The sequence below is a fragment of the Mixophyes fleayi genome, chromosome 5, assembly GCF_038048845.1.
Source record: "Mixophyes fleayi isolate aMixFle1 chromosome 5, aMixFle1.hap1, whole genome shotgun sequence".
NCBI classification, from domain to species: domain Eukaryota; kingdom Metazoa; phylum Chordata; class Amphibia; order Anura; family Limnodynastidae; genus Mixophyes; species Mixophyes fleayi.
In genome coordinates this window covers 74,267,956-74,293,863 of record NC_134406.1, presented here as the reverse complement: position 1 = coordinate 74,293,863, position 25,908 = coordinate 74,267,956, and the positions used below count along the sequence as shown (strand labels likewise).

Sequence of the window (25,908 nt, the reverse complement as noted above, 5' to 3'; positions counted from 1 at the left end):
AGACTAACGCTTTAAATCCCCTAGGTTGTGAATTTGATAAGGGCAAAATATGTAATATGATAGATGATAATAGCAGAGTGTCGCTCAGTAGTGTGACTTTTGGTTTGCTTTAGCTATATAATTAGTAAAATGCAACTTATCTATACATATAAAAGAAAATGGTGTTTTTGCTTTACCATTTGGAAAACTATTGTAGATACTATTTTGCTCTCTGTATGTAAAGTTTTGTCAACAAAGCAGTATTATCATGTTTAAACACCATTTTGTTAGTAAAATTTATAATTTGGTAATTTGAAGAGGAGGTACTGTAATTTTGGTGTCTCTTTATGATATTTCACTGGCAGAGCAAGCAATACAACATTTTTCTTTAAATATATAAAAGTTCTTTGTGTTCAGTAATGTGTGGCTATACAATATGGTTTAGTTGACAGTTATAGCGCATGAAGGGAAGTAAACATTTTAATTGCATATGAGCCATGACCTAATACAGTATGAAACTGCATGTACCTGTTATTTTAGATTGACAAATAATTTTTGTATTTTTCCATGTGCCAGTGACATGGCTTGCACTCCTAATGTCTTTTTATCAATTACACAGAACTACAAACTATTATGATTGAGATCATGTGACGTTCATTCCATGACAATTACATCATTGTTTTATGAACAGGGCCTGATTATCCAATAGGCTGAGTAGACTGGAGCCTAGGGCACTGGACTTTTTTTTGGTGGGGGGTGTACAATTGTGACAGGGAGAGTTATAAACTGAATTTCATTTTAAGACATAAGAGAATAGTTGTTCTCCAAAGAAAACATGAAAGTAACATGTAGGTTTTAATCTGACGTATACCTTTGGTAAAGACTGAAGACAATCAGTCATCACTTGGGCGTGAACTTGAATATAAGCGAATAGGAGAGACAAGGATATTGACAGGCACAGGTGTGACACCACCCTCTCTCTTCACTTTCACATTTTTACCCTCAGTAGTGCTCATTCATGCCTATGTTCTGCTGTAAAGTTCTGATTTGAATGAAAACAAACTGAGTAGCAAATATTACCGTGACCCTTTTAAAAAGCCAAGTAGAGTTGAGTTTCAAAAACAAGGGAAGATAAAGATTGGGGTGGGGGGGTGTTTTAAATTAAGGATTAACTCATTTTTACCTACCACGTTTTAGCCTGGCATGGAAGGTGAGGAAGCGCAACGTGTGTATTGTACTAGGGTGGCCTGAACCCTTAATCAGGACCCGGTTTATGGATTATCCTTGGTTTATGCAACCTCTACAATCTTACCTGTGACCCTCTTTTGTTATTGCTTGGGGCACTTATAGGAAGGATGGTGCACTATCTGGGTTTTTATGTCAGGATCAGCCTGTAAGTGGGAAGAGTGATGTGCTGGAGCTGAGTCATTGCAATTGTTGGAAGTTGAGTGACGGGCGTATCTTTTCAATTAGGCCTCAGCAGCCAGTGTGTTCCCAGATTTGCTCATGTTGACAGTAGATTTTCAGGACTCTGCTGTAGTCCAGTTTCACTGAGAGCTTCTGCATCCTTACAGGTTGTGTTGCCAAGAATGTATATTATATTAGTCCAGAGGACTTGGGCCAAGGAGTATTCATGAGGTCATAGGTGTAGCTATGTATTAGCCAGCCACAGGCAGAGAGATAAAGCAAAAGCACAATAGTTTGTGTGCTGAAACAGTTCTTACTTCGAGTACAGGCAACTCTTGGGGAAGTTAGTGATGTACCTTCTGAAATATCCTGTGTCAGCCCATTTCAGTCCAAGAGTGCAGGAAACTAGATCCCAAGGTGACAGCAAAGGATCTCTAATTGCCTGCCAGGTGACAAAATACACTGATAGCAGCATAACTTGCTATATCCTTACTTACCTCCTTCCAACTACCAACAAGGAATCCCCCAACTAAGTGAATGCAAATGTTCTGCATTTTGAAAGAGCCTCCATGTAAGTAATTGGGGCAGCAATTTGAAGGATTTTGGCTTAAGTGGGGATGGACAGTGTGAAAAGTTACAAAAAATATGACTTCAAAGTCGTTTCCACTACTTATCATGACCGCCCTTCCTGAATGAATTTCAACTTTTCAAAGTATTTACTAAAATACTGCTTGATGTAGCCTAATTTGTGTCTTAAGTCATGACAGTTAAAGAACAGCTCTGCTATTATAATTGTATGTGTGACATTTGTACATTGCATTATTTTCACGATATCGACAGAATTAAGCCTGTGCATGTGCTTTCTTTACTGGGAGGTGCATATGGTGTCCCATTGAAAGTTCAAGCCAAAGACTGCTCTCCGGGAACTTTCAGGATGAAAAACAGTCATTTGAAGGAAAAAAAACAAAAACGTCTCCGCAGCCTCAAGTTAATCCAGGAATGCAAATTTCCACCATTGGAAGCCCATGTCTCTTCCCACAACAAGATGTCTTGTTTATGCATGTGGGCTCAATATTACTGCACCTAGCTCGCAATCAGCTAGGCCCAATCTGTCCAGCTCCCTCCATCAGGAGGAAATACATTTTGCACACCCCATTCAATGCCATCTTGGTGAGCTATGCCATGCGTACCCATGCAAAAATATGGAATAAAGAGATAATTGACTTCCCAAAGCTTTTTTGCAGCTGCTTTGAAAATTGCGTTTAATGTTTTGGGAAAGGGACAGCCATGATGGCATGAGGAGAAGGGAAACATTTTTTTTAATATAACACTGTGGGGGACAGAACATATGAGGGTGAAAGGGAAAGGAATTGGATAACGTTATAAAATAATTTATATTGTGATTAAACTGGAGGTAAGTATTACTTAATCCATCATATATTAAGATAATAGAATATTCTGTAAGCTACCATAACATGAAGTTTTGGAAAGAAATATTCGATGTTTAAAAAGTTCTCAATGTTTCCCTTTCGATGCTGCCTCTTTTCCCTTTACTTTTTACTCTTTGCAAGATTATACAGTAAAACACTGCTGTCCATCGAAGCTAAGTGTTTCCTTTCTTCTGCTTATCTTGCCTTTCCCTCTTAAAAGATTAATATATTTATATGCAGGTGGAGAGAAAATATGTCTTCTCCACTGCCAGATCATATAGTGCATTTACTATACAGCTATATATAGAAACTGCAGAGAGAACTGTAAGAATATATCTAGAGTGCCAATGTTGCGTATCATGGGGCACTGAAAACACAAGTCATTGATCTCAGCTCTCGAGTTTTTATAATAATATGTCCTTGCTCTATTCTTCTTGTAGAGCTCATTGTCTCAGAGAGCCAGAAGTTTTTCATTACTTCCCCATGGAACGTCTAATTCCTCATCCCCTGGAAGCCAGAGGCACCTGGCACACAGCGGTCCCAGCGTTGTCACCATCACACATCACAAGTCCCCTGCAGCTGCCCGAAGGTCCAAGAACCAGAATCCTGCCCGTCTACATGAAGTCAAAGAGGTCAGAAAATTACTGATTTCCATGTTTATTAAGACATAAATATCTCTTTAATGAACAACTAGCAATTACAGAGAATGGTGCTGTACACTGCAGGTGCGATGATCTAATTTCATTTTAAAACCTCAATTGTCACTTAAGAAATCCAGGTAATTTTAAATAGGTTACTGCGTAATAAAAAACCAGCAGTTTATATATCAAACAGATCAACAAAAGTTGATTATTATAATTACATTTTTTTTTCTATCAGAACATTTTTAAATTGGCAAGAGGCAATCTGAGCTATTATGGTGAGGCAATGAACCTATTTGAAATAAATATCACCAGATTTTGTAAAATAATAAAACATTGCTTTTTATGGTTTGCTTACTCTATTCTGTCTCTGTTGTGGGACAATGTGCAGATGCCAATCTCTTTCACAATGCATAATGGGAGATAGAAGAGTAAGGAAGTCTAAGGGGCAATATGTACTATATTCATGGTAAATAAGAATAAAGATATATCTGACGAAGTGATAAATAAGAGATTGAAGATAAGAATGTGAGAGACAAATGAGAATCTTATCACATACTTCTATATCTTTATTAAGTTCTTGTAGTGATACATGACTGGGTGTGCGTGTGAAATGTTACAATTATGTATGGGGCCTAGGTTTTTTAAAAACTTGTACCCTTATAATATATATTCATTGTAAGTCAACACTTGGGCCTTATTGTGTATCTACAATTCATGTTTGATGTTCTGTATCACAGAACAATACAAAGCTGTAAAAATCATGCCTCATAGTGTCTGCTCATCCTTGTTGCAGATATGACATATTATATACTCCTGTTTTTCCTTGGTATTGTCTCTTTCACAGAAATTACAATTTATTTATAGAGACAGGGCTGGCAACTTTTCGCCTGTGGGGCTTACAAGAGTAAGTGACTCAGAATCTTCTAACAGTATACAGCAATGGGAAAATGGGCATTGCCAAAAACCTGTGGACCTGGTTTGTCTAATGCAGATGTGGTTTTACACAGCTAGTGACATACGTGCAAAAGTTTTATCTCAAAGGGCTATTTTCAGATACAACACAGCCCCATCTGAGCAGCGTTCAGTGCAAAACTTATTCTAATAACTTACATGCAATACAGAGAGTACTCTACTGACAGATGATGTAATAATTATACAAAACACAGTACATACTAATGGCTGCTATGTAATACAGACCCCCGAATCTTTGGTGGCTTTATAATACAGTTCCATAATTCTCTAATGGCTCTATAACATAGCCCCCCAAACAGAAATCTGGTGGTTTGTAGACTCCCCAAATATTAGGTGGCTTTACAACGTAGGACTGCCCCCCCTCACACACACAAATTTAATCTGGCTTTACAATTCAATGCTAGCCTCCTGTAAATCTCTGGTGGAGACACAATGCAGACGTAGATTGATTAATTGCATGTTATATTGTCTCTTTGTGCGCTGAAGAGTAGGCTCTGCAGTGTCATCAACTGTCAAGGCCAGTAGACAGCTCCCAGCACTCTGATTGGTGGGTAATGCTGGCCATTCATCCATAAGTTTGTCAGGACCTAACGCTATATATCAGTTAGGGTGCAGGAATCCATCATACTAAATAGGTTGCAGAGACAGCCCTGATTGACAAGCAGCAGACCAGGAAGGAAACTGCTAATTGTACACTTTCCAGCCCACTTCTGGTCATCCTTGTATATTGCATTTACCCTCATTTAGTTTTTATCCACCCTTATTTCTTGTCTATACCATCCTATTTCATGTTGTCCCCTTGTCTCTTGTTTTTTCCTTCCTGTCTCACGTTTGTCCCACCTGTATTCATTGTATTCCTCATGAGACATATGTCTGTTGTCAGGTGTCTTGTCTCAGTATGGTCTTTCACAGTAGTACCTGAAATAACATTATTATGAGTTGACCAATGCAATCTATGTATCTTGCGTGGACATTGAGAAATTGTGTCATACAAAAAAAGACATACTGCAATACAATCGACAATGTGTTCTATTCCAAATACTGATTTTGCTCATTCATTTTTTAATGTCTCAGTGTAAATGTTGGCAAATAATTTATTCCAGATCTATATCGGTTTAAATAAATAAATCTGATTTACAAACCACAAAATCTTTGGAACCAGAATGCGTCTTCATGATTGACACTACCCCTAGCACTCATTTAAACACATTTTTCACCTGCCTGAGTGAGTACACTTCTGACTGTTTTAATACAAATGTCACTCTTGTGTGTGATGCTTTTTATTGCATTGATCATGTGTGCCAAAAATGCAATCCAATTAGGGTAGGGACAGGAGCATACCTCAGGGACCTCAAAGGTGTTGAAATATTCAAGTCTTTTTGGTTGAAAAGGCCCTGGAATGCAGCTCTCAATCCCTTTTTATAATGTACATAATCATATCCTATAATTTTAATCTCATTTATGGACTTCACATTAAATGTAGGCGTGCCTAATATGTATTTAGCAAGGAAGGTCTTCGATCCGTCCATTTTTCCCATTGGCCTGTGCAAACTGTTGCACCAGTACAAGTGCCTGCATCAGTAGGTGCATGACATCACAGAAGATTTTTTTTTTCATGGTTTAATTGGTTAAGCAATTTTGTGGTTTGTAAATGACCTTTAATGTCAGCAATTTGACATTTTTGCATAATTGCCTGTGTCACACACACAAATACATTTTTTTAATGCTATAAAACTGTCTTGAGCTGTTTATGTTATGTCAGTAGTACCATTTTAGACTGACATTTTTAGAGCATAAACTAGCCTTGAAATAAATCAGCACTGTAAGCCATAGAAATGCAAAAATGACAGAAGAAATGTATTATCTTCCAAGAGTGAAGGTCACAGTTCAGCAGATTCATATTCATAAGTTAGAATATTTTAGCAGAGCTATTCATATGCACCAAAATGGTATGTAAATCAATTCATAAATTGTTGATGATAATTGCTTGTTTAATGTCATGATACATCACATTTCCCTAAATTCTTTGCACTGAACAGGTTAAGAATAGAGATGTTCACTGACCCCCGTGTTTTGGTTTTGGTTTTGTATCTGGATTAATGTTCCAGGTTGCATGAGGTTCTTTCAGTTTCAAAGAGTTAATGACTCATGAATGCAAGATTTACTGTGATATTTACCTTTATTTTTACGATAAACATAACATAAAAGAAAAAGTAAATCAAATACTTAGCTTCCAATATGTTCAAGTAACAGTCAATTTCCAGGACCTGTCTTTCATATGAAAGCTGGAAAAACTATAGGCACCTTTCTTTATCAAGGTCCAGTCATGAGACAAGGGTCTCTCTGGCTGTATTCCAGTTTTATATTCAGACAACAAAGGGTCTTAAAATCAACTTACATATAAGGGTATAAACATATTTTCAGACTTGCTATTGGTACATTACTGATAAGAAATAATATATTCTCGCTCTTGTGCAGAAGCATCTGAGGCAACGCCCTGGCATTATATTTGGAGATGTCTCGGGCCAGTCTTTGATCAGATAAGCATTTACAATACACACAGAAAAGTATGAATATAACAAAAATAGAGCTCAGTGGCCATTTTGATAGACCTGCTACAATCCACCCTCACTTTTATGGGTGTATTATGTTGGTACTGGTACTTGTACAGATATATCATTCATACTAAACATGGTGCCAGCTCCCTGACACTTGGACATATTCAGTCGATATAGCGTAAAATTGTCCTGTAAGATCACAGTATATGTGACTCAATTTTCATTTTAATGCATGACAAAGAAAGTCTAAGGGGGATTTCAATTGGCCGCATTACTGGTAAAAGTAACACGGCCTGTGCATTATTACCGTTATTACGGTAACAATGAGCTTAATTACCGTAACTATGGTAGTTTCAATGCCGGCTTTTTGGAGCTGCGAGCAGAATGCCTAGTTAAAATTACCGTAATAACGGTAATAATTTTAACGCCCCGCTAATTCGGGGGGGGGGGGGGATTGAATTCCCCTCTAAGTCTCGTTCAAAGTCAAAATCTCCCCACTCTGCGCTGGGAAAGATTCCATAGAAGTCCAGCAATCTTCCACCTGTAATCGCTAGACTGGTTGGTAATGCATATAGATGAGTGCATTACACCTTGGCCTAGTACCTGATGTAGTAAAGCACCATAAGGGAAACACTGGTATCAGCAGACTCAAGATCCACATAAAGAACTTCATCCTTCTCGATAGTCCGTCCTGAGAAAAGAAAGAGAAAATAGGGTGAGTCTCAACATCTTACACAACATAACAAATGCCCTATAGATGTAATTTTCCCTCTGCCTTTCAGTGTTTTTTGACATGCAGTATAATCCACAGCTTACTCCTGATTCCTCATAATCCTGCTAAAGTAAAAATATACATTTGCTTTACATGTACTACAATTCTCTAGTTGTAATATCTTCTAATAAACAGGATACAGAACCTACTGTAACATCTACGTTGTATATATCACTCTAAACATTTCTTCAAAACAATCTGATTATAAATGTTTGTGTTTTGTGCATCAGATATCAGATAACATTCACTCATCCACACAGGCAGTTTTGTGGGTGGTAAGAAATATAAATGACCAGTGTACTTCATGTCATTTCTCCAAAGTTTCAAGTGAAAGTCTCAAAAGTCTTTGTGCTTGTCAATACAGTATAGCACTTCTCCACCCTCTGGCTGAAAGTGACGAATCCATATAGTCATATTTATGCAGTTGTCTTAAGGCCTTCTTCTCCAGCATCAAGCAGTGTAGGCCACATTTTCAGCAGTTGGTAAATGGAACAGTTTTCTGCAAAGTCTCTGACCATGGTTTGGATCAATGCAATTCCTTTAGCTTCAGTTTACTGTAAAATAGCTTTAGCTTTTACTTGGCATGACAAATCTTGCATCAAACGCCCTAGTACAATCAGTACTGTTTCCAGGATGAATTGCATAGCTTGTTTTGTAAACAGTTAATTTATTTGCACACCATTGAAGGTATAGGTGTGTATATCAGCATTTCCCAGGTTGTTCTTCCAGTTCTGGAAAGCAGTCCAAATAAACTTCTTTTCAAATGTCCCATTCGCAATGGAGAGATTTACAGGGCTTTCAATCTGTTCAGTGACATAGCAAACAGCCTTGGGTTCAACCAATTGGCTGGTACCTTCTCCTCCTCTCTGATGTCTGACAGTCTGTAAAGTTGGCCGCGTTTCTGTAGCAAAAGTCCACACAAGTTCTTTATCAGTTTGTTGTACCAGAAATTGCTCTCTGTCTTCAAACATTCTCCCAGCATAGAGATGTACTTATAGAGAAATCCAAGATAAACAGGTCTGGTATTATTGGCAAAGTTCACTTAAATTTAACTGGTCCTGCAAGCAGTTGCGGTACATCATGTATAACATGGGGGTCTTCTCTTTTCATACGTCCCCTCTACTGTGAGTACCATCATCCATATATAAAAGTCTGCGTTTGTGCCACTATTACAACTGGAGTGGCATTAGATCTGCTTCAGACAGACTGTGACATGGAACATGTGGGCAGCATGGAATCTGTCATGTTGGAATATGGTGCATTGAATAGAGATTTAAACCAATATATAGACGCAGTGGAGGAGACCGTACTTAAGTTGAAACGTGACCCACCGGATGAGTTTCCCGGATTTAAGAGAGCATGTACACTGCGCTTCAGAAGAGTAATACAGAGCAGGCCCTGAGGCAGGACGATAAATATGTCCAGTTTAAAGAGCAGTGTGGGAAATCCCTTATACTATAAATAGACCTCGCACATGAACTAAGTTCTGACTTTTTTTTTTTTTTTTAACCAAGCATGTTCCGGATTGGATTACAAATATGGGGCCCTTCTGGCTGAAGACTACAAGCAACTAGGGGGGCTTTTTGCCTAAGAAGAACAGAAAACATTTAAAAGCAGGACTTTGGAATTACAAATATATATGGGACATTTACAAGGAGGACTTTGGAATTACAAATTTATTTTTACTTTGTTTTCAAACATTTTTGGATTTAAAGCTACTACAGATGAAAACATCACTGGTGAGTATTTGAGATTTATTATTTTTATAAAATTATCTGATATAAATGAGGGTGTTTAGTGTCTTTATTGGGGTTTTATTATTTTTATTAAAACTATGTGGTTTGAATGAGGGAGTTGTGGTTTTGTAAACTTTTTATTTTGTGGAACTACATGTGTCACCAGCCATGGGTGTCAGGGCATATTGGCACTTGTGGTTCTCCAAGTGCCAGCATGCCCTGGCTGCCATGGGTATGCTAGTGCTTGTAGTTATACACTGTTTATGGCAGCCCGGGCGGGCTGGGACTTGTAGTTCCACAAAACGAAATGGCGTCTGTTTATTTTTTTAACATTACTTTTGCTGTTATTTCCCGACACCCACCGCCCAGGCGTGTAGGAAGAGCCCTAGAGTAGGGGCCTGCTCATTTTTTTCAGCGGACCCCACTCCCTAGGGAATTCAGCCCAGCGCTGACCAGCCTGTGGTTGGTTGTCATTATGGCAGGGGGACCCCTGCCGTGTGTTCCCCTGCTATCTATAGTGCCACCTACCCCAGGCTGATTTGCCTAGTGCTGGTTATGTGAAAATCGGGGGGACCCCATGCAATTTTTTCCCCGATTTTCACGTAACCAGCAGCAGGCTGGCAGCACTAGGGTTAATAGGGCTTTTGACAGCTGCCGGGACCTCCGGCTGTATAGAGAGGACATTGTAACAGTGATGTGTTTACTAATCATGCATGAAACACAGGAAAATTAGCTAAAGATGGGAGTGTTTGACATCACAGCAAATCACCAGAGATGACCAGCGATTTTTAAGATCAAAGTAGAAATTGCAGTTTAATACATCTGGCAACTTGGAGACTAAAATAGTGGGTTATCACCTGCGATTTGCCGGGATTTTAAACCACTGAAAAAAATCGGACCTTGATAGATTTGCCCCCAGATGTCAAAATGTTGTGGTAAGTCATCTGCATCATCAGTGGGTGTCTTTGATTTTTGCAAAGCACACAACAGTATATGTAGGTAACATTGGCACACAGCGGTAGCTGAGAGGAAAAGTGGTGCAAGATGGAATTGTCCTTGGGCCCTCCCACTCACCCTTATGACATGCACACTATAACAAACCAAGTACTTCAGCAACAAGGAGTGCCACTTTTGTGGCTGATGTGCTTGGTTTGTTTGGGCCCCCACAAAACAAGGTAACAATGGGCTTAAGGCACCTAAGGTAAGAGTGCTGTTAATGAACTCTACTGTGGCAAGATGTTATTGTCACCATCCTCAGCCTCATCCTCCCCCTCATCAGTGTGTACATCAGGGGTGGGCAAACCAGTCCTCAAGGGCCATATAACAGTTCATGTTTTTAGGATTTCTTTAATCATGCACAGCTGAGTTAATCTATTTGGCTGGGTCAGTAATTATCCCAGTTGTTTCTACAGACAGAAATCCTAAAAACATGAACTGTTATATGGCCCTTGAGGACTGGTTTGCCCACCCCTGGTGTACATCATCCTCACACATTATTAATTCATCACTGCTGAAATCTACCATTACAGAAGTCTCTGCATTTTGATGTAATTGTGGAAATTGTAGTTCATTTTTATGAACATCATCTTTTCCACATATTGAGGAAGTAGTCTCCTACGCTGATCGCTGACAAGGTTCCCGGCTGTACTGAAAATTCTTTCTGAGTACACACTGGAGGGTGGGCAGCGTAAGCAGTGCAAAGCGAGTTGGTACATGGGGCTCCAAAATCCCTTTTTTTCCTCCCAGTATGTAAAGGGACTGTCTGATGTGTCTATTTCTATGCTGTCGTTAAAATAATCCTCCACTATCTTTGGATGTTGATAGTAGGATCAGGTGGAGTTACGGCAGAGGTTTCACGTTTTTTTGGTCAATTATTTTTGACCAGACCAGGGGGTAAATGTATCAAGCTGAGAATTTTCCGGCGGGTTTCAAAAGTGGAGATGTTGCCTATAGCAACCCATCAGATTCTAGCTGTCATTTTGTAGAATGTACTAAATAAATGATAGCTAGAATCTGATTGTTTTTTCAAACTCACCAGTAAACTCTCAGCTTGATACATTTACCCCCCAGAGGTCAAAATGTTGTGCTGAGTCATCTGCATCATTCCTGGGTCTCTTGGGAAAGCTAAGTTTTTTCCTAGCAGCAGTTGACTGAGAAACTGAAGGAGGAGAAGCCGTACTGTCACAAAACACGTGAGCTGTCATCTTGCTCACCAGGAGCGCCATGCATCTCTTCAGATCTGGGTCAGTTGGAAACAAAGAGAAGACTTAGCTCTTAAACCTAGGAACAAGCACAGTCGCCGTATGCCGGAAGTGTCCAGATATTTTACGGGCCACAGACAGCATCTCCTGCACGTCCCTGTCATTTTTTAAAAAGCTCTGCACCACCAAGTTTATTGTGTGAGCAAAACAGGGAATGTGATCGAATTCACCCAGCTGTAATGCTCTCACAATATTGGTGGCGTTGTCAGAAGTGACATATACTGAGGAGAGTCCAAGCGGGATAAGCCATGTTGCAATGACATCCCTTAGCTTTTGTAACAGAGTGTCAGCTGTATGCCTCTTAGTGAAGCTGGTGATACACAGAGTAGCCTGCCTCTGAAAAATGTGACATTCTTGGTTTACATGCTGCTGCTGTTCCTGCTGATGATGGCGAATCACCAACCCAGTGGGCTGTCAGAGTCATAAAATCTTTAATTTGCCCAGTTTCGCTTCTCCTCATATCTGTGGTTAAGTGTACAGTGTGTGGAATGGCATTTTGTAGCCCAATAATTACATTTTTCGAACCTTCTGGTAGAGGTGAGTAATAGCTTTTGTAGTAAAATGGTGTCATGATGGAATTTGGTAATGGGGACACAAGACCTCAAGTAACTGTCTAAAACTAGCTGCATTAATAGTGGCTATTGGACGCAGATCATCGCAGAACCTGATTTCACCATTAGGTTTTGGGACAAACACAATGGGGCTACACAAATCACTCCATGACTCTTCATTTCATCAAGTCCTAATATTTCCTTTATTTCACTTTTTGCAGGCTGTCTTTGGGATTCTGGTATCCTGTAGGTTTAAGATTTACCTTTTTACCAGGATCAGTAACAATATTATGCTCGATTATGTTAGTTGTGCCTGGTACACCTTAGAACACATTTTTATTTAGTATTACACAATTTTTGACCTCCTGCAGCTTAGAAAGTATCCACTGCAGTGTGTCCTATCTCTTTTTTACCTTAGCAGCTATTCTATATTCTATTCTGCATCTGGGCTATGTGCTCTATTACATTAGAGTGACGGGTTATTTAATGTTCTCTGTCTATATCCAGCAGCCATCTGGAGTGCTGACAATAATTAGAACCGAGAAAATTCTATGGAGGATTGGGCTACTTTCTTGATTGAAAACATGAGATAAGGCAACAAAAAGGCCCAAGCGATCTTTACACCCAATGAAATGTGGTAGGGTTTTATTGAATCGTTCCATCAGTCTGTCTGAAGAACAAGGTTTTTATGTGTTTTATTTGTACAATTCCTTTGTAATTGTTAATATAAAATTGATAACACAGCCTTTAAAATGTATTTTGGGATACCCAATCTACTGTTTATTAAGAAGGTTCAGAAGCCTAATCTAATTATTGTTTTAAAAATCAGAAACTTGTTTTGTCAAGTCAGCCATGATATATTGATATTCCATGGCTGATCTTACAACTGGACTTAACAGGTCCATGGGTATCTTTTCAAAAAGACACATCAATTATTGGTAGGCGTAGAGGTGGGCTAACATGTGCTTTGAAAGGAGCAGCTAATTGGCATTTGGCACAATAGCAATAGCTGGTAGCAATAACGCCTGAGATGTAAAGCCTCCTTTCTTCCTAACACCAAGCTACCTGAGATTTGGGGAACAAACCCTAACCGGTAATTGACAGAGCCAAATGGGCTTAACCTCAAAACTATGGTAAATAAACAATATTAGTTAATATAGACAGACAGAGCGGTAAGATGGCCATGCTCGCAAGCTAACAATCTATAGAACAATGGTAATTTGATACATGAGGCTAAGTGCTGCATATTGCATACTGGACGAGCCAGATTGCAAATTTAAAAAGTACTTAGTGGGCTATATGGTCCAGTTACAAAGCAATGTTGGTCAAAGGGTTGTAGTCTTATGTCAACTGTGTAAAGAGTGGTAATAGGGTACCCTAGGGAGTTAAGAGGATGGTGAAGGAATTTAATAAGCTTGTCTGGAGAGGTGGGTTTTCAGAGAACGATTGAAGGTTTGAAGCCTAGGGGAAAGTCTTATTGTGTGAGGGAGGGAATTCCAGAGAGTGGGTGCAGCCCCAAAAAAGTCCTATAATCGGAAATGGGAGCATGCAATGAGTGTGGATGAGAGATTCAGATCTTGTGCAGAATGGAGGTTTCAAGTTGTAGGCAGCACGGTGGATTAGTGGTTAGCACTTCTGCCTCACAGCACTGGGGTCATGAGTTCAATTCCAGACCATGGCCTTATCTATGTGGAGTTTGTATGTTCTCCCCATGTTTGCATGGGTTTCCTCCGGGTGCTCCGGTTTCCTCCCACACTCCAAAAACATGCTAATAGGTTAATTGGCTGCGATCAAAATTGACCATAGTCTGTGTGTGTGTGTTAGGGATTTAGACTGTAAGCTCCAATGGGGCAGGGACTGATGTGAGTGCGTTCTCTGTACAGCACTGCAGAATAGGTGGGTGGTGCTATAAAAATAGCTGATGATGATGAGATGTTTTGACACAAGTGAGGAAATGTATGTTGGTGCAGTTTTGTTGATGGACTTTAGGTTAATAGAAGAATTTCATATTGTACTCTGTGAAAAACAAGCAACCAATGTGGAGACTGACAGAGTAGATCAGCACTGGAAGAACAATTTGTAAAGATAATCAATGTAGCCACTGCCTGCAAAATAAACTATAGAGGTGATAGTCTGATTGGGGGTAAACCAATAAGGATGAAATTGCAATAGGCTAGGCAGGAGATGATGAGTGCATGAATTCACTAATTAGCATAATTATATGTGCCTATTCTGAAAATGTGTCAAAGAGAATGCTTATAAATTTCTCTTTAGATGGTATGTTTTCCCAAAAAACGCTGCAACATTTACCATGGTATGTCTGACCTATGCTGGAGGAGTTGTGGGATTATTTCTGAGTATCCTGTGTAGTTGATCTAAACTTCAACCCCTGTTGAAGATGGTTAAAATTGAGGTATAAAACATTTAAATTTAAATTTCATGCATTTATAAAGTTTTTTTTATTAAAGTTTTGGCCTATTTTTGAATAAGAGGCGAACTTAATAGCAGACTTGTCAAGTAAAAGGGGCAGGGGCCAGGCTTAACAGGAAAGTGGATTGAGTTTTGCACAAATATGAACATTTGTGGGTGTAATTTGGGTGGAACAGGGCGTGGCTTTCTGTGTTCTAAATATTGGAAGGTATGTCTATACACAGCTGCACAGTAAATTAATATCCAAGTCATACTTGCCAACTTTGGCAAGAGGTGGTCCGGGAGATCAGGGCGCGTCATTTGGCCCTGCCCCCTGAACGGCCATCACAGTTTCTATCCAATCACAGCAGGGGTCGGGGCCACAATGACCCAGGATTCACATCATAAGCCCCACCACTTTAATATAGCGGTATTTAGGAACCAGGAGGTTGTCCTGCTCTCCGGACTCCAGACTCAGTAACTTGCCTCCAAAAGTTCAGGGTCATAGGAAACTGTGCCCACATCCACAACTAAGTTAAATAACACCTAGGGGATTTATGACATATAGGGAATAGACACAGTTTCATAGCTGTTTTATTTTAATCAACAAAGGCATGCATATAAATATTTTTACCTAGCAATTACGCTTCTACTCACGCTGTTTTGTTAAGGCTAGGTTTTTCAGAACTGCATAACCTGTGCATTTTAATTTCATTGTTTGAGTAACCTTGGACTGTGCCTGTATTTCTTAAATTGTGTTGACAGTATAATATAACTTCCAGTTCCAGTATGTTTTTCATAATAGCATTGGTGTTTTCAGCTATATTCTGGCATGAAAAGAACGGATAGCAGAACATCCCATAAGACCACAGTTATTTGTGCTGCTTGGCATAACATGTAGCCAGTGCCATTAGCTTCTTAATCTGGTGTTAATGGACTCATTTGTATTGATTTACTTAATGCCATGCCAGAGAAGAATTTGTCATGCAGTAATATGAATGTGAGGAAACTGCGCTTGGCAGCCAAAAAACAGCTGTGTCAAAGAACGCAGCAATACAATCCTTTTTAAAAATCACCCAGGCTTATCCTATTGCAAATGCTACCACTCTCCAATAAGAAGCACAAACACATATTAATAGAGCATTATACACAAGTATAGAAATATTATCATTCTGTGCTGCCTATTTAACCTCCTTCCTGCTCTTTGGAAGAAATCTAAAATGCATTTTATAGAGAAGCTGATTAATAATATTTCTTTAACACTGAATATGAAATGTGTATACACTGTATGTGTGTGTATATGTGTATATATATATATATATATATATATATATATATATATAATGCTCATGTTACATATTTCTTTTTGAATTGTAAAACCTTGGTTACTGAGGGCGAACAGACTAAAATGAATTATTCTAGGAATTGCAATGTAAAGGAATACCTATTGTACATTGATTTTTTTTATTCTACTTTTCACCAAGTTCAGCCAAGATAGCCAGATACAGGACCAGTGATTGTGCTGACATAATTACCAGCATTGGTAAAACATTTCCAGGAAAACCTTTCAGCTAAATAACTTATTGAGAAGCATGATGAATTGTGGTGCAATATATGAATGTGCTTATGCATATTTTGGGAGTGGTTTTCATATTACAGACATCAGTAACCACTACGTTGTTATTATTATCATCATTATTGTATAAAGCACCAATATATTGCCATACCTCCCAATTGTCCCAATTCCAATTTGGGGCTTATCCCTTATTAGGACATCTTGGGGGAGTTTTTTTCCAATGCTGCTCCACATGGCAATAAAGGGGTTTGGAGCGGAGGGGAGAATGGGGCAGCCTAGTGCTTCAAAAGCCCCATGGGGCCAAAATTAGCCCATAATCTAAGAGATGTGGGTAACTCTTGATACCTAAGAGAGTGGACAGAGATGTTCAAAATTTGGAACCAGTTTGAATTTTGAAAGACTTTAACCAGTTCAACGATCACAATTATGTTCGATGCACAATATTCAATAGATAACAATATGATTTTGTGCATCAAAATTTGAGGCTTGCGTTTGCAGTTTCGCGTAATGATATGGGGATGCTTTACTGCTTTAGGAACTGTGAACTTTGTCCAGACCTTAATCCTCTTGGAAAATATGTGGAATTAATTGAAAATTGCTGTTAGCTGACTGTCCACATAATCCTGATGTAGTTCAAGCAAGATTGCAGAGCAAAATGGGTGAAAATGATAGTGTCCAGATGTGCAAGCTTGTAAAGTCTTACTGGAATAGACTTACAGCTGTGACTGCAGCTAAAGGTGCTTTTACGGAGTATTAAGGGGGTGAATTCTTATGTAATTAATGTTAATCTGTTTTGTGTGTAACACCCCCTTTCCTCGGTTAGGGTGTGTATACTAATCTTTGTGTGTCCCATCTGCAAATGAACTCTTTACCTTATAGTCAGTTTTGTGCAGTCCTCCACCATGGTCTAAGTACTGTAGGCTCTTCGTGGGGAAATGTGCTGGAATTAGCAACACCAGAGAGAGACCATGGAACCCTCTGTCCCCCTATACTGGACCACAGGCACACACACAGGAAATATTATCACACCAAATTGGTCTTTAGAAGCCACATCAGAACATTTATTAGTGAGGCATGGACCTCTAATGTTTTTTTTTTAGCAAATTGTATATCAAAAATAGATTACCTTGGTTCAAACAAATGGTCACAGATAATTTGAAAGAATACTTATTAATAGCTAATATATAACCTACACAGTTCTCACTAGTTTGATATAGCTAAGAGGTAGCTCTATGCCTAATGACTATCTTTCAATATCTCTCTAACAACACTATCAATACCAGTATACACTAAAGTATATCACAACTGCTTTAACTTTTTAAACACATAGCATACAAGTACACATGGTATATATGGGTATGCAGTCTCTATACAGTAGCAGTTTAAACACAGTTCAATTCTCCTCTTTCCCAGTTTGAACAAACATTCAGTGGCAAATAGCACAGAGCAACGTCACGGCTCCTCAGTATTCCTCAATTTGAATTTAGCACTGATAATCACACACAGTGACACTTTGCAATATTACTCTCCTCCAATGAACAGTTACTTTCTTCCAGACAATTTGACAAAACACGCTTCCCTGTTTGTTGTTTCCCCAATTCCACACAAATGCAAAACACAATGTACAACCCCACTGTTTTTTCTATTCCTCTTAGGCGTAAGCATAAAGTCACTTTATTAAAAGCTGGCTCTTCACCATGCAGTTATATGGTTTTCTCACAGATAGCAGATAATGCCAAAGTTAGTGCAGTGCCTCACAGCTTAAACTCAGTCTCTTTCCCCTAGCTGACTGTCCCTGCATTTCACCTTTATTATTATATCTCAGTCCAGCAAAAGGACATAATACAATATTCTTCAGGCCTCCCCACCCGTTCCCTTCCTGACTAATAACATGATTCAGTCCAATCATATGAACAATATAAGAAACATTGGTACTTATCAGACTTTCTCTATCTCTTTGCTCCTCTGTTCAGATCTCTCACAGAAGTCCAGCTTGTAGTGTCTCCTGTTATAGCACTCTCCTCTGTCTATACAGCACTGGTCTCTCTCATCACAGCCATAACCCTTGTTCAATTCTGTTTCCTCTCCTCTCCCCCATACTCCTTCGCCTCTTTTTCTAACTGCTGCCCTACTAGAATCTCTAGCTGCAGTTCTTTAACTGGTTCTTCACAAGCTCCTCCTCCCCGCTGCATGCTGGGAGATGTTGTTCTCTGACTACAGAAGATGTAGGTAAAGCACATGTGCGGCTTGTTCGGGTCGCCAGGGCTAAATGTATTTGTAATTAATTAGGAAAATAACTCTATAGCTATTTTCTTTATTTAACAGTAGAGTATTTTGTTTTGATCAGTGGTATGGAATCCCGTGTAAATCTATCATGATTCCATAATATAAGGAAATAAAATGTGAAAAATTCCATAGGGGTGAACACTTTTTTACTGATTGCTTTGTGTGTAAATATAGACACTATGTAAATGATATGAAGGTAATTTACAAAGCGCAAAATGGCCAAAGTGCAGTGCAAAATACAGTGCACCTCTATTTTTGCAGTTGTGCCCAGATTTCCAATAAAGTGCATGGGTTTGCTGAGCAAGATGACGGCATTTGCGAAGCGGAAGTTTGTATCGGCCAATGTGAAAAGTTGATATAGAGAGGGCATTTCTTGCTTTTATGGAACAGTGCAAAAACAAGGTTATTGAAATGGAGTAATCAGATGTAGAGGGACCATTGTTAGGGACGTTCCTTGCTGTATGAAAGCGTGGGCAGACATTTTCATGCTGCAAAACTTAAATTTGTGCACCAATTGTGAGCTGGTGAAGGTTTGGTCTTATCCATTTTAATGGGACAAATATTGCACCTTCCAGCTGCACTTTGATTTTAGAAGCTGATTTCTAGATAAACTTTGACCAATGTTTAAAGCAACTTTAAATACACAGAAATGCCAAATATAATAAAGTCAATCTGGGTGGACAAACCTAGTGGCACCCCTGTCACTGTGTGTAGGGTGGGGTGCAAAGGTTAACAGTGCACCTGCTTCTCAAGCCCTGGCTAGATGAGGGGCATGGGTGTAAATGACCAGATGTTGTCACAGTACATACCAGGTACCCCTGGTCACAGTAGTTCCACAACTACTCAAAGTTCAGCCTCTGTCTGTTTCCAGTATATACAGACAGGAATCACAGTGTAGCTTTCCACTTTGCAAGCAGGGGTAAAATCCCTTGGGCTATAACACTCTTCTCTAGTGTTCTCTCTGCCCCTCTCTGGTTTTCCCACGACTCCAGAACTGTTTCTCTTTGTTACAACCCTTTCTCCAGGGGTCTCTGCTCTTACATTCCTTAGTGTATGCATGCTGCCACTTGCAGCATTTCCCCCCTTCTCTCCAGGGGTCTCTGCTCTGGGGACTCTCTCCCTATTCAGGGCACACATTCCTTGCCGTGGCGCAGCCACTGTGCTCGCACTCCCAGGCCATGCCGGGGGAGCCTGGGAGGTCCCCAACTTCTCACATCATTTCTCTCTTCTTCTCTCTGTCTCCTCCTTATCCTTTTCCCCCTTTTTTACAGCCCCTTCTTCTTCTCAATCACTAACAGAGAGGGTTTACTAAAACGCCACTAGGGGGTGTTACACCTATAAAAAATGTAGAGTGAACCCATTTTTTTTTGGTTAGAGCCTCATTAGTTATGAGATTAAGGAGCTAATTTAGCACATTTATAAATTTGAATGTTCTAATTACAGTGATTTATGTATGCTAATCAGTGATCTTTCCTGTACTAAATTCCTATACAAAAGGAATTCCATTGACAGAAATGGTAAGCACCAAATCGCCAACACTTCAGAAGTCAAATTGTTTTGTGAATCCAAAATATCTCTGCATACATTGCAAAGTTAATTACAATATCTCGTCCCTCTAAACGAAATCTCGTTGTCCATTTGGACGTAGAATCACGTGAGATACTATGGTGAGCCCATTGTCAGCACAAATGCCTCTTATCAGAAGGCACTCATTTTTTTGTCATGTGTAGTTGATGCCATTTAGTCACTCTAACCTAGCGTGTACCAATGAACATGTGTGCAAATGTGCGAATATTGTCACAGGATATCACTGAAAGGATGAAATGGGATTTGCACTGTCTCCACTTATTTACAATTGTAAAGGACCCTTTGGGCTAGATTTACTAAGCTGCAGGTTTGAAAAAGTGGGGATGTTGCCTATAGCAACCAATCAGATTCTAGCTCTCATTTATTTAGTACATTCTACAAAATGACAGCTGGAATCTGATTGGTTGCTATAGGCAACATCCCCACTTTTTCAAACCCGCAGCTTAGTAAATATAGCCCTTTGTGTGTGTGGCTTTCATATGTATGTAAATATTGAATATATGCGTCCACAGTGCTGTACAGAGAACTCACTAATATCAGACCCTGCCCCATTGAAGCCTACAGTCTAAATTCCCTAACACACACACACACACACACACACACACACACACAGAAAGACCAGGGTCAATTTGATATCAACCTTCTAGTGGATTTTTAGGATTGTGGGAGGAAACCCGAGCACCCAGATGAAACCCACGCAAACACAGGGAGAACATACAAACTCCACACAGATAAGGCCATGGTTAGGAATCGAACTGATGACCCCAGCGCTGTGAAGCAGAAGTGCTAACCACTAAGCCACCGTGCTCAGATTAACTATCAGTGCCCAGAAATCTAGCTACACCACTATAGAGAGGTGCAAATGACTCTGGTCACTGATCTGCAAATCACCCTTCAAAATGAAGCTGTTAAAGTATTCCTGTAATTATTTTATAAAACAAAAGCCATATGTGAACCACTGCATTTATAGTTTTAGGTGCCAGAACTGGCATGTGCATTATCAGGCAGATTGATGAAATTGCTGTCATAAATCAATAGTGTCTAGAAAGTTACATTTTAGATTTAAAATGAGGACATAGATAATTTTTTGACCTCTATTCCTCTGAATGATCAGCCTGAGGCATTATGTGTGTCATTTTGTATTGATGAGTTGGTGAAGAATCCCATTTGTTAGCTTGATATCTTTGACTGTAATTTAGGACTGAACATTACAGAGATCAAATATAGGAGTTTTTAAATCAAACTCCCCACTCCTTGTATTATTATCCTTTATACTTTAAGGAGGACGCGCAGCCATTTTCACAATTCATTGGGAAGACATAAAAAAGAAAGAACGCCCGTGTTGGACAGCAGTTGAAGTTACCTGCAGTGGGATGAATAATGTTACAGAGGATTGAACAATAAATTTTGATATTAGTTGTGCTTGATTTCCAAAGGCAAACTGGAAGCTGATAAAAAGAATGGGTCCAGGATAATGCTACACCATGGGAGGTTTCTGTACTTACTGCTCTTGACTCAGATATATATCCTTGGTCAAACTTATGTCTGGGTCCCACTTTATTTTATGGACATACATAAGTAATCTCTGCCTGTTTATAAATCAATAATCCAAAGCGCCATTCAATAGTATTAGTAATAGTTCAATATTATAGAACAGTGTTTTTCTGTTGCATTAACTCTGATATCCTGCTGGTTGGCGGTCCTATATTTAAAGATAGCACCATCAAATATCTCCGTAAAATGAGTGATTCAAGTTTAACAGCTTTTCAATTATGTTATGGGAATAGCTGAATATTAATATGTACAGGTTCTACGCTGACTTTTTAGTTGCTTATTACATAGTGTATTATGAAATAAGCAATATCTCTGCCCTGGGATAGAGCATTTAATAGCGTGTACTCTCTATGCTCTGTGCCGCTAGGTAGCCAACTCTATATCTCACAGCAGGTGAACTATAAGTATTAAAAGCTATCCTGGGAAAGAGGATATTGTATGCGGAATAGACTTCTGAGTTGAGCTGTCTGTTTAAGAGCACATTATTACATTAGAGGCTTCAAGAAAAGTGATTATTTCCACAGTATTATTTCTCCTTTACATACCAACATAATCTAGGTTACTGTTAAATTGTGGGTATTCTCTATCTAAAAAAAGTATAACTGACAATGCATGGTAAAGTAGTGCTCGCCTGCTATGATAAGGTGCTCACCTGCTATGATAAGGTGTTACCTCTTCATGTTCCTGGCTGCTCCCAAAGTGCTGTGGAAGTGGTTGCAACAATAGCAGTTTGATGAATTTGAACTCTTATTTGGTGTTCTGCCTCAACTAAATGTGGCTAACAAAATACATACAATTCAAGCTAAGTTCAGAGTGTACGACAACAAATGCAAGTTGAAACTGCAGGTTTCTATACTTGCGACTGTTGATAAAAACTGTAATTTAAAATGTTTTCTTTTTGAAAAAATATGTTGTGGAAAAATGTCAACTGAAACAAACTGAACAAATTGAAATTAAAAATAATATTTTTGTCCTCACAAACATTTTTTTCTATTTGAAAGAGGAATAAAATATTTGCAAACTAATTGTCTACTTGGACTGTTGTCCTAGTAGTGCAAATACATGCTTAATCTCAATCTCAATCTCAATCTTCATATGCTAATGAGAAAAACCTGTTCATGGTATACTTAACGCCACAATAAAATGCAAGTTTTAAAGAATACATATAGTGAGCCTGATTCTTCAAGGAATGCAAATGCAGATACGTGCTGTACATTGCGTTAAATTGTTCTATGCAAGCCCAGAAACGAACTATGCAAGTGTATCCAATTGAACATCTTCGAGCGCAATGGACTCTTCCTACAGCCTATGGTTTCTTTATATAGCGCCACAGATTCCGCAGCGCTGTACAGAGAACTCATTCACATCAGTCCCTGCCTCATTGGAGCTTACAGTCTAAATTCCCTACATACATACACAGACAGACAGAGAGAGAGAGAGACTAGGGTCAATTTTGTTAGCAACCAATTAACCTACTAGTATGTTTTTTGGAGTGTGGGAGGAAACCGGAGCACCCGGAGGAAACCCACGCAAACACTGGGAGAACATACAAACTCCACACAGATAAGGCCATGGTCAGGAATTAAACTCATGATGCAGGTTTTTGTATTCTGTAACACTCAGTGCAGAGATTATTTTGTAAGATTCCTCTCCTATATAGGTATATTGAGGGAATAGTCTCTGGTCACTATTAAAGGCTTTTAGGACTTAATATATTATACTAGGTAAGCATAAACTTGTACAGCATTCGTTCGCTATGTCTGAATACTCGGAAGTGCAAACTTTCAATTTCTCTGTTTCCGCATGCGCGGTAGCGCTTCATGGACATTCTCCTTCAGCTCCACTTCCTCTCCATTAGACCACCGTGGAATTGGGTGTATATAGGAGACAGAGCATCGGCGGTCCAATCTAACAGGAACAGGTAAGGGACTAGGCATATGTACGTAGTCAATGTACAGTAAGGGCGTGCCGAGGTTGAGAGCACACCAAAGCTTGCGGGTCCGATTCAAGCTTTGGGCATCTCAAAGGTGCGTGTTTTTTCTGTCTTATCACTAGCACCAGCTACAGGTCTGGTGTAAGTGCCAATTATTAGTGATGGTGGTTGCGTATGTATGCTAGAACATGTATTTGCAATCAGGGGCTACTATAAAAAAGGATTTTATGTGCAAGAGGTAATCATCACATCCTAATAAGTTTATTTTATTTTTATTTATTTTTATGGGGGAGGGGATTTTTTTTAATGTTTTGTCATATACTGACTATATTATTAACAGGTGATAATGTGTGTTCTTTTGGGATTTTATATTTCATATATGTATTGGACATATTGTTCAGTGTATTATCTGTTAGAGCAGAGCACTCCTAGACCTGGATTCAGGCGTATATTTACATCTTCTTGTTTAATACAAACGTGTGTATGCCTGACTTACGTGAGTTTTTAAAGAAACACACAATGGGGGGTATTCAATTGACCGCGGGGTTTATTTTTTAACACCACATTAATTCATTTTAACGTGGTTTGTTATCATTTTCAAGCAGGTTAACTTTACCCTCGATTCAATTCCATTTTTAACACACCAACGGTCCTATCGCACTCAAGTAGAAGGTCTATTGAAAGTATAGGGTGGGTGAGAGGCAGCCGCGTTAAAAGCTATTCAATTTTTTTTTTAATGCGGGCGTTAAATAGGCCAATATGCTGTCTTATCTCGCACCTCTTTGGGGTGTGCTAAAAATAAAAACTTGTATTAAAGTTAAAAAAAACAGGTAATAGAGTTAAAAAATGTAACAAAGTTCTTTCTTATTATATTTAAAAATCAAAAGGGTGAAATATATTTTAAAAAAGCATGTAAAAAAAAAAAGTTTATTTATTTGCCCTTTGAAAAATAGCATAATGGTGCAGTCCTTTATTTTAAATAAAACAGACACACTTTATTTTTCTAATCACTTGAGTTGACAGTGGCGAAGGACAGATTTTTTGAGAAAGAACTGTTGGTTGAGTGATTTTTTTTGGGCAAACCACCTTCTCCTGCATTTTACTGAAGTGATTTCTGCTGGATTATCGAGTATTTCCAAGGACACGTTTTTTAGAGTACCTGAACTGAAAAATACACGTCTACAGTGAAGCCGTCTACCACAACTGTATTGTGACTTTTCTACTTGAGTACAATTTTTATTTATACAGAATATGTGTTAAGGTGTATCTATCAATTAAAAAATGAAACAATTTTCTTTCAAATTTTTATTGAATATGACGTCTACAGTCTTCTACGTCGGTGCCTTTACTTTGCTTTCAGTCAATTGTCAGCGACATCTACGTATTCTTCAATGATATCTGTAACAAATCAAACATAAAATATGTTAACGCTGTACTGAATTCACAATTTGATAGTAACCATTACAATATGGAGGAGTTTGACGGGTATTTGTAATAAATCATTGGGGGTCATTAAGTTTTTGTGGTTGATATAATTCCACCTCTATTTTTTAGGGGTTTTTTTTTTGGTTGGGGGGGGGACTATATTAGATATATAAAATAACTATGTTACCCCAAACATTATTTTTTGTAAAACAAAAAGCACATGTACATTGTTGTTTCACAAAATTTAGGTATTTTAACTTAAATCAGAAGTGACGAGCTATCCTATGCATTCACATATGGTAGTGGCATTACAGATGTATGTATATCTCTATTTCTAATATATAAAACTTTACATAATTATTACCTTCAATCTTTACATGCCTTCAATGGTGTGTTCTAGGTTCTTTGCCATAAAGGGTAAACTTGATAGTCGCTCTCATTGTAAACAAAAAAGAAAAATGTGCATGTGAAAACTGGGGTATTTTTACAAAAACTTTTATTTTAAAAAAAAGGAAGGATCAGTATGGACTCAAATATAATCATTTATAGATCATCGTCCATTGGTCACATCATACCCCTTCCATTACGGGAACAAAATCATGTAAAAAAACACAAGTTTAAAAACCAGGAATAAACTGAAACAAACTCACCGAGTAAATTTTTCAGTACGTTTTTTCAGGAGGTGGTTCAGACTTTCTTCATATTTTACACTCTTCTCGTGTCTAATGACATAAATGATGAACAATATTTTATAAACCAAAATCTCTGTCTTGTATGTATATATATAAATATCTATATATATAGATATATATATATATACACCGATAT

At 38.6% G+C, this 25,908-nt stretch overlaps 1 protein-coding gene and 1 long non-coding RNA gene across 3 annotated transcripts in view; one reads left to right on the top strand and one right to left on the bottom strand.

Annotated features, from left to right (window-relative positions):
* OSBPL10 (oxysterol binding protein like 10) overlaps positions 1–25,908 on the top strand; it is a 309,246-nt gene that overhangs the window by 130,396 nt on the left and 152,942 nt on the right. Inside the window, exon 4 of one of the 2 annotated variants that reach the window (XM_075212382.1) lies at positions 3,257–3,448. The exons of the other annotated variant lie outside the window; for it this stretch is intronic. Coding sequence (XP_075068483.1) covers positions 3,257–3,448 — 192 coding nt within the window. The remainder of the gene's footprint in view (positions 1–3,256; positions 3,449–25,908) is intronic. 2 annotated transcript variants of the gene reach the window in all.
* On the bottom strand, positions 3,362–7,755 carry LOC142158435 (uncharacterized). Its single transcript, XR_012692778.1, has 3 exons — positions 7,594–7,755; positions 5,273–5,350; positions 3,362–3,430 (listed from the first exon to the last, which is right to left on the bottom strand). It is a non-coding gene; the product is annotated as an uncharacterized LOC142158435 (long non-coding RNA).